The sequence below is a fragment of the Bufo bufo genome, chromosome 3 (genome assembly GCF_905171765.1).
Source record: "Bufo bufo chromosome 3, aBufBuf1.1, whole genome shotgun sequence".
NCBI classification, from domain to species: domain Eukaryota; kingdom Metazoa; phylum Chordata; class Amphibia; order Anura; family Bufonidae; genus Bufo; species Bufo bufo.
The window spans coordinates 680,965,374-680,978,697 of NC_053391.1; the positions used below are offsets into that span (position 1 = coordinate 680,965,374).

General features: G+C 44.5%; 1 protein-coding gene across 1 annotated transcript in view; it reads right to left on the bottom strand.

Annotated features, from left to right (window-relative positions):
- Positions 1 to 1,531: 1,531 nt before the first annotated feature.
- The window catches only part of CAPN5 (calpain 5), a 96,975-nt gene continuing 85,182 nt past the window's right edge, over positions 1,532 to 13,324 (bottom strand). Inside the window, 4 exon segments of the mRNA XM_040426431.1 lie at positions 1,532 to 3,791; positions 5,236 to 5,372; positions 6,965 to 7,086; positions 10,675 to 10,871. Of these exon segments, the coding sequence (XP_040282365.1) occupies positions 3,609 to 3,791; positions 5,236 to 5,372; positions 6,965 to 7,086; positions 10,675 to 10,871 (639 nt within the window). The 3' untranslated portion in view covers positions 1,532 to 3,608.

Genomic DNA, 13,324 nt, shown 5'->3' on the forward strand with positions numbered 1-13,324 from the left:
GGGAGTTTCCAGGCCATGGACCCAAAATGTCAGCGTTTTGGTCCCCGAGCCACTTAGTTATCACTTTTGCCTTATGGCGCGGTGCTCCATCGTGCTGGAAAATGCATTGTTCTTCACCAAACGGTTGTTGGATTGTTGGAAGAAGTTGCTGTTGGAGGGTGTTTTGGTGCCATTCTTTATTCATGGCTGTGTTTTTGGGCAAAATTGTGAGTGAGCCCACTCCCTTGGATGAGAAGCCACCCCACACATGAATGGTCTCAGGATGCTTTACTGTTGGCATGACACAGGACTGATGGTAGCGCTCACCTTTTCTTCTCCGGACAAGCCTTTTTTCCAGATGCCCCAAACAATCGGAAAGAGGCTTCATCGGAGAATATGACTTTGCCCCAGTCCTCAGCAGTCCATTCACCATACTTTATGCAGAAGATCAATCTGTCCCTGATGTTTTTTTTGGAGAGAAGTGGCTTCTTTGCTGCCCTTCTTGACACCAGGCCATCTTCCAAAAGTCTTCGCCTCACTGTGCGTGCAGATGCGCTCACACCTGCCTGCTGCCATTCCTGAGGAAGCTCTGCGCGGGTGGCACTCCAATCCCGCAGCTGAATCCTCTTTAGGAGACGATCCTGGCGCTTTCTGGACTTTCTTGGACGCCCTGAAGCCTTCTTAACAAGAATTGAACCTCTTTCCTTGAAGTTCTTGATGATCCTATAAATTGTTGATTGAGGTGCAATCTTAGTAGCCACAATATCCTTGCCTGTGAAGCCATTTTTATGCAACGCAATGATGGCTGCACGCGTTTCTTTGCAGGTCACCATGGTTAACAATGGAAGAACAATGATTTCAAGCATCACCCTCCTTTTAACATGTCAAGTCTGCCATTTTAACCCAATCAGCCTGACATAATGATCTCCAGCCTTGTGCTCGCCAACATTCTCACCTGAGTTAACAAGACGATTACTGAAATGATCTCAGCAGGTCCTTTAATGACAGCAATGAAATGCAGTGGAAAGTTTTTTTTGGGATTAAGTTAATTTTCATGGCAAAGAAGGACTATGCAATTCATCTGATCACTCTTCATAACATTCTGGAGTATATGCAAATTGCTATTATAAAAACTTAAGCAGCAACTTTTCCAATTTCCAATATTTATGTAATTCTCTGAACTTTTGGCCACGACTGTACATTTAAGTTTGTGGGTGTAACGTGAAAAATGTGGAAAAGTTCAAGGGGTATGAATACTTTTTCAAGGCACTGTATATAATAAATCAGATTTTTTGAATTCGAGCAGCCATATTAATAGCAGAAAGTCTGGATATCAGTTTTCACCTTTAGGTTTTATTACTCAGGGCAGCATTGAACTTCCCCAGTGCTGTGAACGGCAAACTAGCGCTCCAAGAGGGGAGGAGGTGTCATTGCAGTACTGGTCAGATCTGCTCCACGTGGAATAGGATGGACTGCGGTTTTAGGACCCTGTTATGGAGGCCGCGCCCAGCTTTCCCAGACATGACAATCTCTTTTTAAGCATCGATACAAGGCGACTCGCTAAACGGTGGGAGAGACGTGTTTAATATAAAGATTTCCCATGTACACATTAGAAGGATTATAAAGTGCTGTAAACATACAAAAAACATAAAAAAATCCAACAGGAATAAAAAAAATAGAAAGTCATGGTAAATTGCTGAAGATATGCAAACCCTAAAATCACCAAAAAAAGAGATAAAAATGTGAAATGAATGCAAAGTGTAAATCACATCTCACAGATGATCAGAATCTTAAGACACGAGGTGACATTTCAGAAATCTCATCTGAATGAGAATCCATAGCTTTGCCCATAGCAACCACAGGTCAAATACAGTCCTGGTAACAGCGAAGATGACGACCAATCAGATTCCAGCGTGTAGGTACGCCTCTGATTTGTTGATATGGGTAACATAACGCTTATTTTTTTTTCGAGAGCCTAGGGAAGATTTATCAAAACTGGTGCAAAGCCAAACTGGCTTAGTTGCCCCTAGCAACCAATCAGATTCCACCTTGCATTTTTCAGGGGTCCTTTGGAAAATGAAAGCTGGAATCTAGTTCTACTTTACACCAGTTTTGATAAATCCCCCCCCTCCCCAACAAGATTTCAAAAATATTAACCAATAATTAAAAAACAGTAAACAAGAAAGTAATTTGACATGTAGGACACTGTGTACGGAATGACCCCACAGACGTGGCCTGTTATGGCTTCATTGTCCTCAAGAGGCACACGGAGTAAACCATTTACTGCCCAGTTGCCATGGAAACGCCTTTGCCGGTAACTGAGGCCTACACATACCAGACAGACCTGCCTCAGAGTAACAGAGGATATGTTGCCCATGGCAACCAATCAGAGCTCAGCTTTCATTTTTTACCTGATATACAAGCTGAGCTCTGGTTGGCTGAGAGCGGTAACATGGCTACCATTTGAACGCACGGTTGTCACCTCGGGCCAATGACAGCCAGATTCAGATGATTATTGACTTATACAAGGTCTGGTGTACGCGCGGAGACACGCGCCTCTCATATATACTGATAGGGGTTCATTATATAACGGACATTCACGGACGCTCCTCCCCCCACATTCCAGTCTGAAAAAAAAAAAAAGAAGAGACGCCTGGAAGGGATCGGCCATGTTTGAAGGGCGTTTCCGGATTCCAGCGGTCATAATCTTAATAAGCTCCCTCCTTTGTGAATTAATTCCTCGCCATTTTCAAGATCTCTGCTTGTAGTCAGTGAATAATAAATTATTTCTTAAAATAACCTGAATAGACCCAATACTTTGCACAGCTGAGGGTTTGTTACCATTGCATCCGGTTGAGACAATCCTCTGTGAGTTAAACGCATCAGCAGCACCAATCTCTCTCCTGATTTTTGTAACAATGTATCAGTACAGGTAAAAAAAAGAATACAGACTGGCAGAGGAATGTCTAGGCTGGGCCGCAACTGTAGCAAACCCTCAGCTGAGAGCTGCATTAGTTATGCACTAGTTTTCAGCCTCCGAATGTAGAAAAGAACATTCCTATTCACTGACAGCAATCAGAGATATTGAGAAAACTATACTTATGTGGAACCAGAAACCCCCCTTGCGGACACATGGCTGCAGCAAATGAATCGGAACTTCAGCTCTTTCCTATACTGGTATCTATAAGCCGGACGATCCTTTCCTTCAGTCACATGACCAGAGGAGGCCACACCCCCCGCGGGGCGTCTTTACGGAACCATGGCACATCTGTCCACCATTTTGGCTATATGAGAATATCAATGTCTATAAACAGCCTGGAAGGGCGCCGCTTATCATACTAGAATATATGTATATAAGGATGTATGAAACGTAGGACACAGTGAAATGACACTGGAATTCTATTCCTAATGCCGCCACTCCTGGACGGTCCCTGTCGTCATCTTATTTTTGGCTATAAAACTCACACTGTGTCACATGCTGCATGCAGCGCGCGGCACAATCTGCCACCGCGCTGGAATAGATGCGGATAGTATACGTCTTGTCTATGAAATACAGGCCACAATGGCTGGCGGGCCGTCGAGACGCCCGCCTGTTTGGTCGCTGTTCCGGTAGATATGGCGGTAGACCCTTAGATGCCGGTCAGGCTGTTGCTGGAGAACAGAACCAGCTGGAGGGAGCCGGACACCTGCGGGTTGCTCTTGTTCCCCTTGTCCTGGAGCGGCACGCTGTGCTGGGTCTGCTGATTGTTGGCTTCACCCGTCAGGACCACCTGACCCATGAATTCATCTTTAATCACATTGTGGTTCCAAACCTGAGAAAATTTAAAAAAAAAACACATTTTTAAAAAAAAAAAAATTCATGTTTTATACTCTTGTCACAGCCGAAGATTACAAATTTGTGCTGGTTTGCAGTTCGCTCTCAGGCTGAATGATTTTGCATCTGCTTGTTCAGTGTCTGTAGAGCATGGTCTGCACTGACTGGTTTGACCACTACATCCCCCACAATGCACCACTGCAAAATGGCCTAAAAAAAAAAACTCCACACCCCCCTAATGCAATACATCAGAATCCTCAGCTGTTAAGGAAGGGTCCCAATAATGTTTGATAAATTCTAGGGGGAATAATCAGTCAATTCCACATACTCTACAGCTTCTAGAACCGGGATCAGCAACCTCCGGTACTCCAGATGTTGGGAAACTACAACTCCCAGCATGGTCCATTTACTTCTATGGGAGTTCTGAGAACAGACAAGCAATTGAACATGCTGGGAGTCGTGGTCTCACCACAGGTGGAGTGCCGGAGGTTGCTGATCCCTGCTGTAGTAATTTTACAGTGTGTACACAACACTACTCACAATGCAGTGCAGCGGAGCATGGCACGTACAGACAGTGGGCGGCAGGGGTCTACAATCGGTGTCTATTGGAGTTCTCCAGGACCAGAATGGCTGCTCTCTTCCAAATACAGCACCACCCCAGTCCACAGGTTGTGTGTGGTATTACAGCTCAGCCCTGTTTACTTCAATGCAAGCTGCAATACCAGACGCAGCCTGTGAACAGGGGTGGTGCTATTTTTGGAATACAGCGGCCATGTTTTTCTAGTCCTGGAGAATCCCTTTTACCTCATACTCCTCCCTTTTGCTTTATACTGCAGCTCTGCTTGGCCGCTGTGTATAGCACCAGGTCAGTAGAAAGTCACTGCATAGAGAGTGACGGATCCCTGCTTGCTGTCAGTGAATGAGAACACTCTTGTTTCCATTCAGAGGCAGTAAACCTGTACATAGCTCGTCCTGCTCTCAGCTGAGAAGTGGATACAGTTGTATCCAATTCAGACAATGCTCTGTGAGATGAACGGACTCCAGACTGATACATTGTAGCAAACCAGCAGAGAGATTTGTGCAGCTGCCGATGTTTTGAGATCACACAGCATTTGATACAACTGTATCCACTTCTCAGTTGAGGGCAGGACTTGCTGTGTACTGGTTTACTGCCTCTGAATGAGTGTTTTTAATTCACTGACAGCAAGCAGAGATCTTGAAAACGGTGAGGATCTATAACATGAGGCCTATTAGAAAGCTGTAGAACTTTTCCTTAACGCAGAGACACTTACACAAATAATTGTCGACATGATGTAATCACACAATTCTAACACTAGGGGGCCCCTGTGCGCCATGTAACCATACATCTGCAACACGAAAATTCAAATGTGTCCACTTTGATGAAGAGAATAGAACCCGATTCTGCTCGTACTGACACGCACCTGGATGATGATTGGCTGGCCCGGCTTCTTTCGGTAGAACAAGCCCTTGACGTCGAATTGAGGGGTGAGCGTGTCATTTATCACCGGTGACTGGACTTTACTCCCTTCACAGGTAATGATGACATACGGGTCAGCGCCTGAGAAGAGACAAAAATCACATCTTATATGTCGTGAGGTGGTGAACGGAAACAGCAGCACAGAGTATTACAGGAGAGGAGTATGCTGGCCTCGTGGGGAGCCGTGACCGGTCCACTCGTGTGATAATAGTAAGGCAGGGAATCTACTGGACAAGCGGGAGTTCACAGACTCAAAGCTGAATGGTGGGAGAAGCAGGGCCCACAGCGGCACAGAGTATTTCAGGAGAGGTCATCTTGTGTGGAAAGGGGGGGGGGGGGGCAGTGACTCATCCACTTAAGTTTGTCAGTTAAAGGGGTATTCCAGTTGTAGGGATAACTATTAGATCTGTGCGGGTCATTCTGCTGGGATCCCCACTGATCACGAGAATGGGGGCTCTGTACCCCCTGAACGGAGCGGACGGTCGGGCACGCATGTGGACACTCCATTCATTTCTATTGGAATTCCGGACACGTCGGAGCGCTGTACTCAGCTATGTCCGGAATTCCCGTAGAAATGAATGTCGGCTCTGTTCATTTCAGGGGGGGCTGCAGAGGATACAGGGCCCCTGTTCTCGGTTAGGGTCCCAGCGGTAGGACCCCCACTGATTGAATAGTTACCCCCTATCATGTGGATATGGGATAACGTCTAACAACGGGAAAACCCCTTTAAGAAAGAACTGCTAGGAATTACAGCAGCACAGAGTATTTCAGAAGGCAGCTGAAGTGATAAGGTTAAGCGAGAACAGGAAAGCACAGAGTGTTTCAGGAGAGGTGAGAGCTCATCTTAGGAGACGTGATCCTTGTGTCAGTAAGAACTGCATGTCACAGAGACTAGTAGGAACTCCGGAGTTAGAGAGAGTGGAGGAAACAGCAGCACAGAGTATTTCAGGAGGCGGCTGAAGTGATGATGTTAGTGAGGTGAGTGTTGACCGAACGCTCTCTCTACTGATTCCCACATAGACATAAACGCTCAGCGCCTGTGCTGTAGATTACGCTGTAGGCAGTGCAGATGATTACTGCGCATGCGCCGATGACATCATTCTCCACTTGGGAAAAGGAGATGCTTGCCTTCGTTCAGTTGGAGGATGATGTCATCTGTGCGGCTGGGAATGCAGAGGCTGATATACTGCGCACGTGCGAAAAAACTTAATCTACAGCAAAGGCCCGACATTACATGCAGCTTGCCTGGCGCTGTCAATGAAGGGGAGTGGCAACAAGCGCTCTGGTGCTCCGAGGGGCTTGAGCCCATCCCCTGGTGCACTGAACACTTAATTTGCATATTAATAAAAGGAGAATTTAACCCGGGAATGATCTACATAAGTGAGGTATCGTTTTATCGTTCTTTAATTTACACGTCCTTTATTGTACAGTCCAAACAATAAAGTACATTTCTAGATTCCTACAACCCAGCATGCACTGGTGCCAGCATGTAGGTCGGCAGTGAGACACACGCCTGACCAATGCCCGCTATATACTGCAGGGCGGACGAAAGACCTCTGCACCATCAACAAATAGATTTAGTAAATTGTGGAGGGGAAGTAGTGATGGACGGCTTTACACACGTCTGCTGCCCCCCCCCCCCCCCTCACCCCAAATAATCCTGGACCAGTTACCTCCTTGAGAGTCCTGCTCCTTAAGTCCTGCAGCGCTGACCACATGTACCTGAGAGACCACCTGAGGAAACCCACACATCCCGGACCAGCAGGTCTTCCGAGGCTCATCCACAGTCAGCTCACTGTGCGAAGGAATAATTGTAAGGTTACTGTGTGTTCATGTACATAGGAGCAGTATTAAAGTAGTTATATTCTTGTACATAGGAGCAGTATTATAGTAGTTATATTCTTGTATATAGGAGCAGTATTATAGTAGTTATATTCTTATACATAGGAGGCAGTATTATAGTAGTTATATTCTTGTATATAGGAGCAGTATTATAGTAGTTATATTCTTGTACATAGGAGGCAGTATTATAGTAGTTATATTCTTGTATATAGGAGGCAGTATTATAGTAGTTATATTCCTGTACATAGGAGCAGTATTATAGTAGTTATATTCTTGTACATAGGAGGCAGTATTATAGTAGTTATATTCTTGTATATAGGAGCAGTATTATAGTAGTTATATTCTTATACATAGGAGCAGTATTATAGTAGTTATATTCTTGTACAAAGGAGCAGTATTATAGTAGTTATATTCTTGTACATAGGAGGCAGTATTATAGTAGTTATATTCTTGTACATAGGAGGCAGTATTATAGTAGTTATATACTTGTACATAGGAAACAATATTATAGTAGTTATATTCCTGTACATAGGAGCAGTATTATAGTAGTTATATTCTTGTACATAGGAGGCAGTATTATAGCAGTTATATTCTTGTACATAGGAGGCAGTATTATAGTAGTTATATTCTTGTACATAGGAGGCAGTATTATAGTAGTTATATTCTTGTACATAGGAGGCAGTATTATAGTAGTTATATTCTTGTACATAGGAGCAGTATTATAGTAGTTATATTCTTGTACATAGGAGCAGTATTATAGTAGTTATATTCTTGTACATAGGAGCAGTATTATAGTAGTTATATTCTTGTACATAGGAGCAGTATTATTGTAGTTATATTCTTGTACATAGGAGCAGTATTATAGTAGTTATAGTCTTGTACATAGGAGCAGTATTATAGTAGTTATATTCTTGTACATAGGAGCAGTATTATAGTAGTTATATTCTTGACATAGGAGCAGTATTATAGTAGTTATATTCTTGTACATAGGAGCAGTATTATAGTAGTTATAGTCTTGTACATAGGAGCAGTATTATAGTAGTTATATTCTTGTACATAGGAGCAGTATTATAGTAGTTATATTCTTGTACATAGGAGCAGTATTATAGTAGTTATATAATAGTACATAGGAGGCAGTATTATAGTAGTTATATTCTTGTACATAGGAGCAGTATTATAGTAGTTATATTCTTGTACATAGGAGCAGTATTATAGTAGTTATATTCTTGTACATAGGAGCAGTATTATAGTAGTTATATTCTTGTACATAGGAGCAGTACTATAGCAGTTATATTCTTGTACATAGCAGCAGTATTATAGTAGTTATATTCATAGCATTTATAAAAGCTTCTTATACTTTACAGGGTTAATTTCTGAAGACATTTTATATTTATTCATGAAGCTTTTACTTCCCGTTAGCCACACAATGCTCTCATGGTCTGCTCCCCCTATGTATCAGAACTGACCCTTTTCCTACAGAACCCATCACTGCAGTAACATCATCAGGGCCGGCACGATGGGGAGAACAATGCAACCTCTGATAACATGAATGATGGGGTCTGCATTGTGTCAGCAGGAACCGTGCACCAAACTGAAATGATGGCTCATTTTAAAGGGGAAAGAAAACAATGTATGTAATTAATTTGCCATTGTGCCTTCAGAAGATGGACTCATTATCTGCTCTCACTGTGGAGTGGGTGAAGAGTCCCAGCAAAAGGCCTTGATACGGGGGGGCGGCACAATGCTAACCAAATTTACTCTGTACTTTATAAATGAGCATATTAACTATCACACAATTCTGAATGCAACTTTGAATATGAATAGAGGTATAGCAAGGCCTTTGTTAAGTTACTTCAAGTGTACGTCTTTCCCTGAATGTCATTTCATTTTTTTAGTCTAAATTTGTCCAACATTTTGTGCCAATTAATTTCTAAGTATATCTTTATAATGGCTGCAGCTCTGTTTTTCAATACACAGCTTCAAATCCTCTGCATAGACATAGAACCCAGTATTAGAATTCTGGCTGCCAGCTGTCACCACTAGGGGGAGCTTATTGAATCATGTTTATACAATGAACTTACAGTAGGTAGTGGGCTCCCCCTAGTGGTGGCTTCAGGCAGACAGAATTTCAGGTGGTTTGGAGCTCTGTATCAGAAAAAAGGGACCAGAATGCTATATCATGCTTAATAAATAAGATTTTAAGGAATTATTTATTTCAGATTTTTTGACATTTTATTTAACCTGGTAAAAATAAATGATGAAATACGCAGCTGCAGTTGTGCTGCCATCTAGTGGTCTAACATTCCCTTACAAAAACAAATTATAGATAATTATATAGAAATTATATATTGGGTTGGGTGGTAATGTCAGAGGGAGGAGGCAGAATCACGTGAGAAGTGCTGGCAATGTCTCAGAGTAAGGTGGCAAGGTGGAAATGATGTCACAGAGTGAAACGGAGGAGTTACCAGGTAGCTGATGATGTCACAGAGTGAGCAGGACTACAGAAGGGCAAGGCAAGTGATGTCACAGAGAGAGAGGGTGGAGTTATCAGTTGGCTGGTGATGTCACAGAGTGAGAGCAGGACAACATAAGGGCAGGGCAAATCATCTCAGAGAGTGAGGGGGAGAAATGATGTCACAGAGTTAGGGGGAGAGGTTTTCTCGAGAGGGCTAGTGATGTCACAGAATAAGGGGGCGGCTATTTTTGGGCAGGGCAAGTGATGTCACTGAGTGAGAGAGGTTTTCCAGATAGTGCTGGTGATGTCACAGAGTGAGAGAGGTTTTCCAGATAGTGCTGGTGATGTCACAGAGTGAGAGGTTTTCCAGATAGTGCTGGTGATGTCACAGAGTGAGAGAGGTTTTCCAGATAGTGCTGGTGATGTCACAGAGTGAGAGAGGTTTTCCAGATAGGGCTGGTGATGTCACAGAGTGAGAGAGGTTTTCCAGATAGTGCTGGTGATGTCACAGAGTGAGAGAGGTTTTCCAGATAGTGCTAGTGATGTCACAGAGTGAGAGAGGTTTTCCAGATAGTGCTGGTGATGTCACAGAGTGAGAGAGGTTTTCCAGATAGTGCTGGTGATGTCACAGAGCGAGAGAGGTTTTCCAGATAGTGCTGGTGATGTCACAGTGTAACAGCGGGGCGGGCACATTTTTATGGTAATTACTGGATATGCAAAAGAGCACGGGTCTCTTACCTGGAAACTAGAAAGAAGTGGTGTTGTCAAAGGGAAGGGTGATCTGGACAAATCACAGTGAGGATGCAGGGTTTTATCTAGGAAAACTAGGAAATCCTGAGTCATCAAGGGATGGAGTTACAGGGCGGCAGGGTCATATGGGGAGGCCTGGATATGACAGAGTGAGGCGATAGGGCTATCTGAGGAGGACTGGTGATGTCATGGGAAGGGCGGAGTTATACAGGGAGAACTGGTAATGACTAGTAGGGCCATGATATCAGAACTGTGTGACCAAATCTTTGCTGAGCGATGGAGCAGAAGGGACTGTCACATGGACTGTCCTCGCATTGACCGTCATAAGGTACTTACCAGCAATTTGAAGGCACATCACTGAACACTCTGAGAAGGAAATCTCCGGTTAAACCAGATTCAAAGGTACTTGGAATGATGACATATCGGCCCTCCTTCAACGCCGTCTTGAGAAAAACGCTGCGAGAGTTGATGTAGATGGAGCTCGTCACTTTGGGCTGCAACGTGTGCATCCGATATTTGCGGTTCAGCTCCACCTGTGGCAAACACATGGAGGCAATTACCATAGAGCGAAATCACAGTACGATATTCCAGCGATACCAGATTTATCAGATTGATAGAAGAAACGAAACCTTTGGAAAAATGTAATTTCTTTGGCATCACTATATTTTGACCCCAGAACGTTTTATTGTATGTTTAGCTATGAGAGGGCTCAATTTTTGCTGGTTGATCTGTATTTTTCATTGATACCATTTTGGGGGTGTGAATGACTTTATGATTACTTTTATTTTTTTATTTTTTTTGGTAGGTGAAGCGAGAAAAAACTGTGAATCGGCTATTTTTCTTCCTCCCCATATGGGATGAGCACAATTATTTTTTTTAATAGTAATGAGCGTTTTGGGACGCGGCGGGTAAAAAGGGGGCCAATTAGAATTTATTTTAATTCTTTTTAAAACTTTAACTTTTATTTTCACTTTTTTAAGTCCTAATAAGAGCACTTAAAAAACATACAAAAAACATTAATAGATGATTATCCCATAGACTGCATTTATTTAAAGGGGCTTTCCTGAGACATTAAGGCCTCATGCACACGACAGTATTTTTTCACGGTCCGCAAATCGGGGTTCCGTTTTTTTCCGTGATTCGTGACCGTTTTTTCGTCGTGGGTCTTCCTTGATTTTTGGAGGATTCCACGGACATGAAAAAAACAGTCGTTTTGGTGTCCGCCTGGCCGTGCGGAGCCAAACGGATCCGTCTGAATTACATGCAAGGCAATGGGGACGGATCCGTTTGACGTTGACACAATATGGTGCAAATTTCAAAACGGATCCGTCCCCCATTGACTTTCAATGTAAAGTCAGGAGTTAATATACCATAGGATCTGGAGTTTTCTCCAATCCGATGGTATATTTTAACTTGAAGCGTCCCCATCACCATGGGAACGCCTCTATGTTAGAATATACCATCGGATTTGAGTTAGATTGTAAAACTCAGATCCGACAGTATATTCTAACACAGAGGCGTTCCCATGGTGATGGGACGCTTCAAGTTAGAATATACTGAGAACTGTGTACATGACTGCCCCCTGCTGCCTGGCAGCACCCGATCTCTTACAGGGGGCTGTGATCCGCACAATTAACCCCTCAGGTGCTGCACCTGAAGGGGTTAATTGTGCATATCATAGCCCCCTATAAGAGATCAGACCCCCTATAAGAGATCAGACCCCCCTCCCTCCCCAGTTTTAATTTCATTGGTGGCCAGTGCGGCCACGCCCCCCCTCTATTGTATTATTTTCATTGGTGGCACAGTGTGCGGCCCCCCCGCCCCTCCCCCTCTATTGTATTAATATCATTGGTGGCCAGTGTGCGGCCTCCCCTCTCCCCCACCCCCCCCTTCCCGATCATTGGTGGCAGCGGAGAGTTAGAAGCATCATACTTACCTGCGATGTCTGTGACCGGCCGGGAGCTCCTCCTACTGGTAAGTGACAGGTCTGTGCGGCGCATTGCTTAATGATCTGTCACTTACCAGTAGGAGGAGCTCCCGGCCGGTCACAGACAGCGCAGCAGGTAAGTATAATGCTTCTAACTCTCCGCTGCCACCAATGATGGGGGGGGGGAAGGGCGGGGGAGAGGGGAGGCCGCACACTGGCCACCAATGATATTAATACAATAGAGGGGGGGGGGGGGGGCGGCACACTGTGCCACCAATAAAAATAATACAATAGAGGGGGAGAGGCCGCACACTGTGCCACCAATGAAAATAATACAATAGAGGGGGGGCGGGGCCGCACTGGCCACCAATGAAATTAAAACTGGGGAGGGAGGGGGGTCTGCCCCCTGCTGCCTGGCAGCCCCTGATCTCTTATAGGGGGCTATGATATGCACAATTAACCCCTTCAGGTGCAGCACCTGAGGGGTTAATTGTGCGGATCACAGCCCCCTGTAAGAGATCGGGTGCTGCCAGGCAGCAGGGGGCAGTCATGTACACAGTTCTCAGTATATTCTAACTAGAAGCGTCCCCATCACTATGGGAACGCCTCTGTGTTAGAATATACTGTCGGATTTGAGTTTTCACGAAGTGAAAACTCAGCTCTGAAAAAGCTATTTTTTTGACGGACAGGAAACACGGATCACGGATGCAAAACGGTGCATTTTCCGATTTTTCCACGGACCCATTGAAAGTCAATGGGTCCGCAAAAAAAAAACGGAAAACGGCACAACAGCCACGGATGCACACAACGGTCGTGTGCATGAGGCCTAAAGCTGATGATCTGTCCTCTGGACCGGTCATCAGTATCTGATCGGTGGGGGTCCGACACCCAGGACCCCTGCCGATCAGCTGTTTGAGAAGGCAGCGGCACTCGCACTGCCACAGCCTTCTCACAGCTTTTCCTAGGCCACTGACGACACGTTCATCAGTGAATGGGGTTGAGCTGCGATACCAAGAACAGCCACTATACAATGTGTGGCGCTGTGCCCAGCGGCGCTCA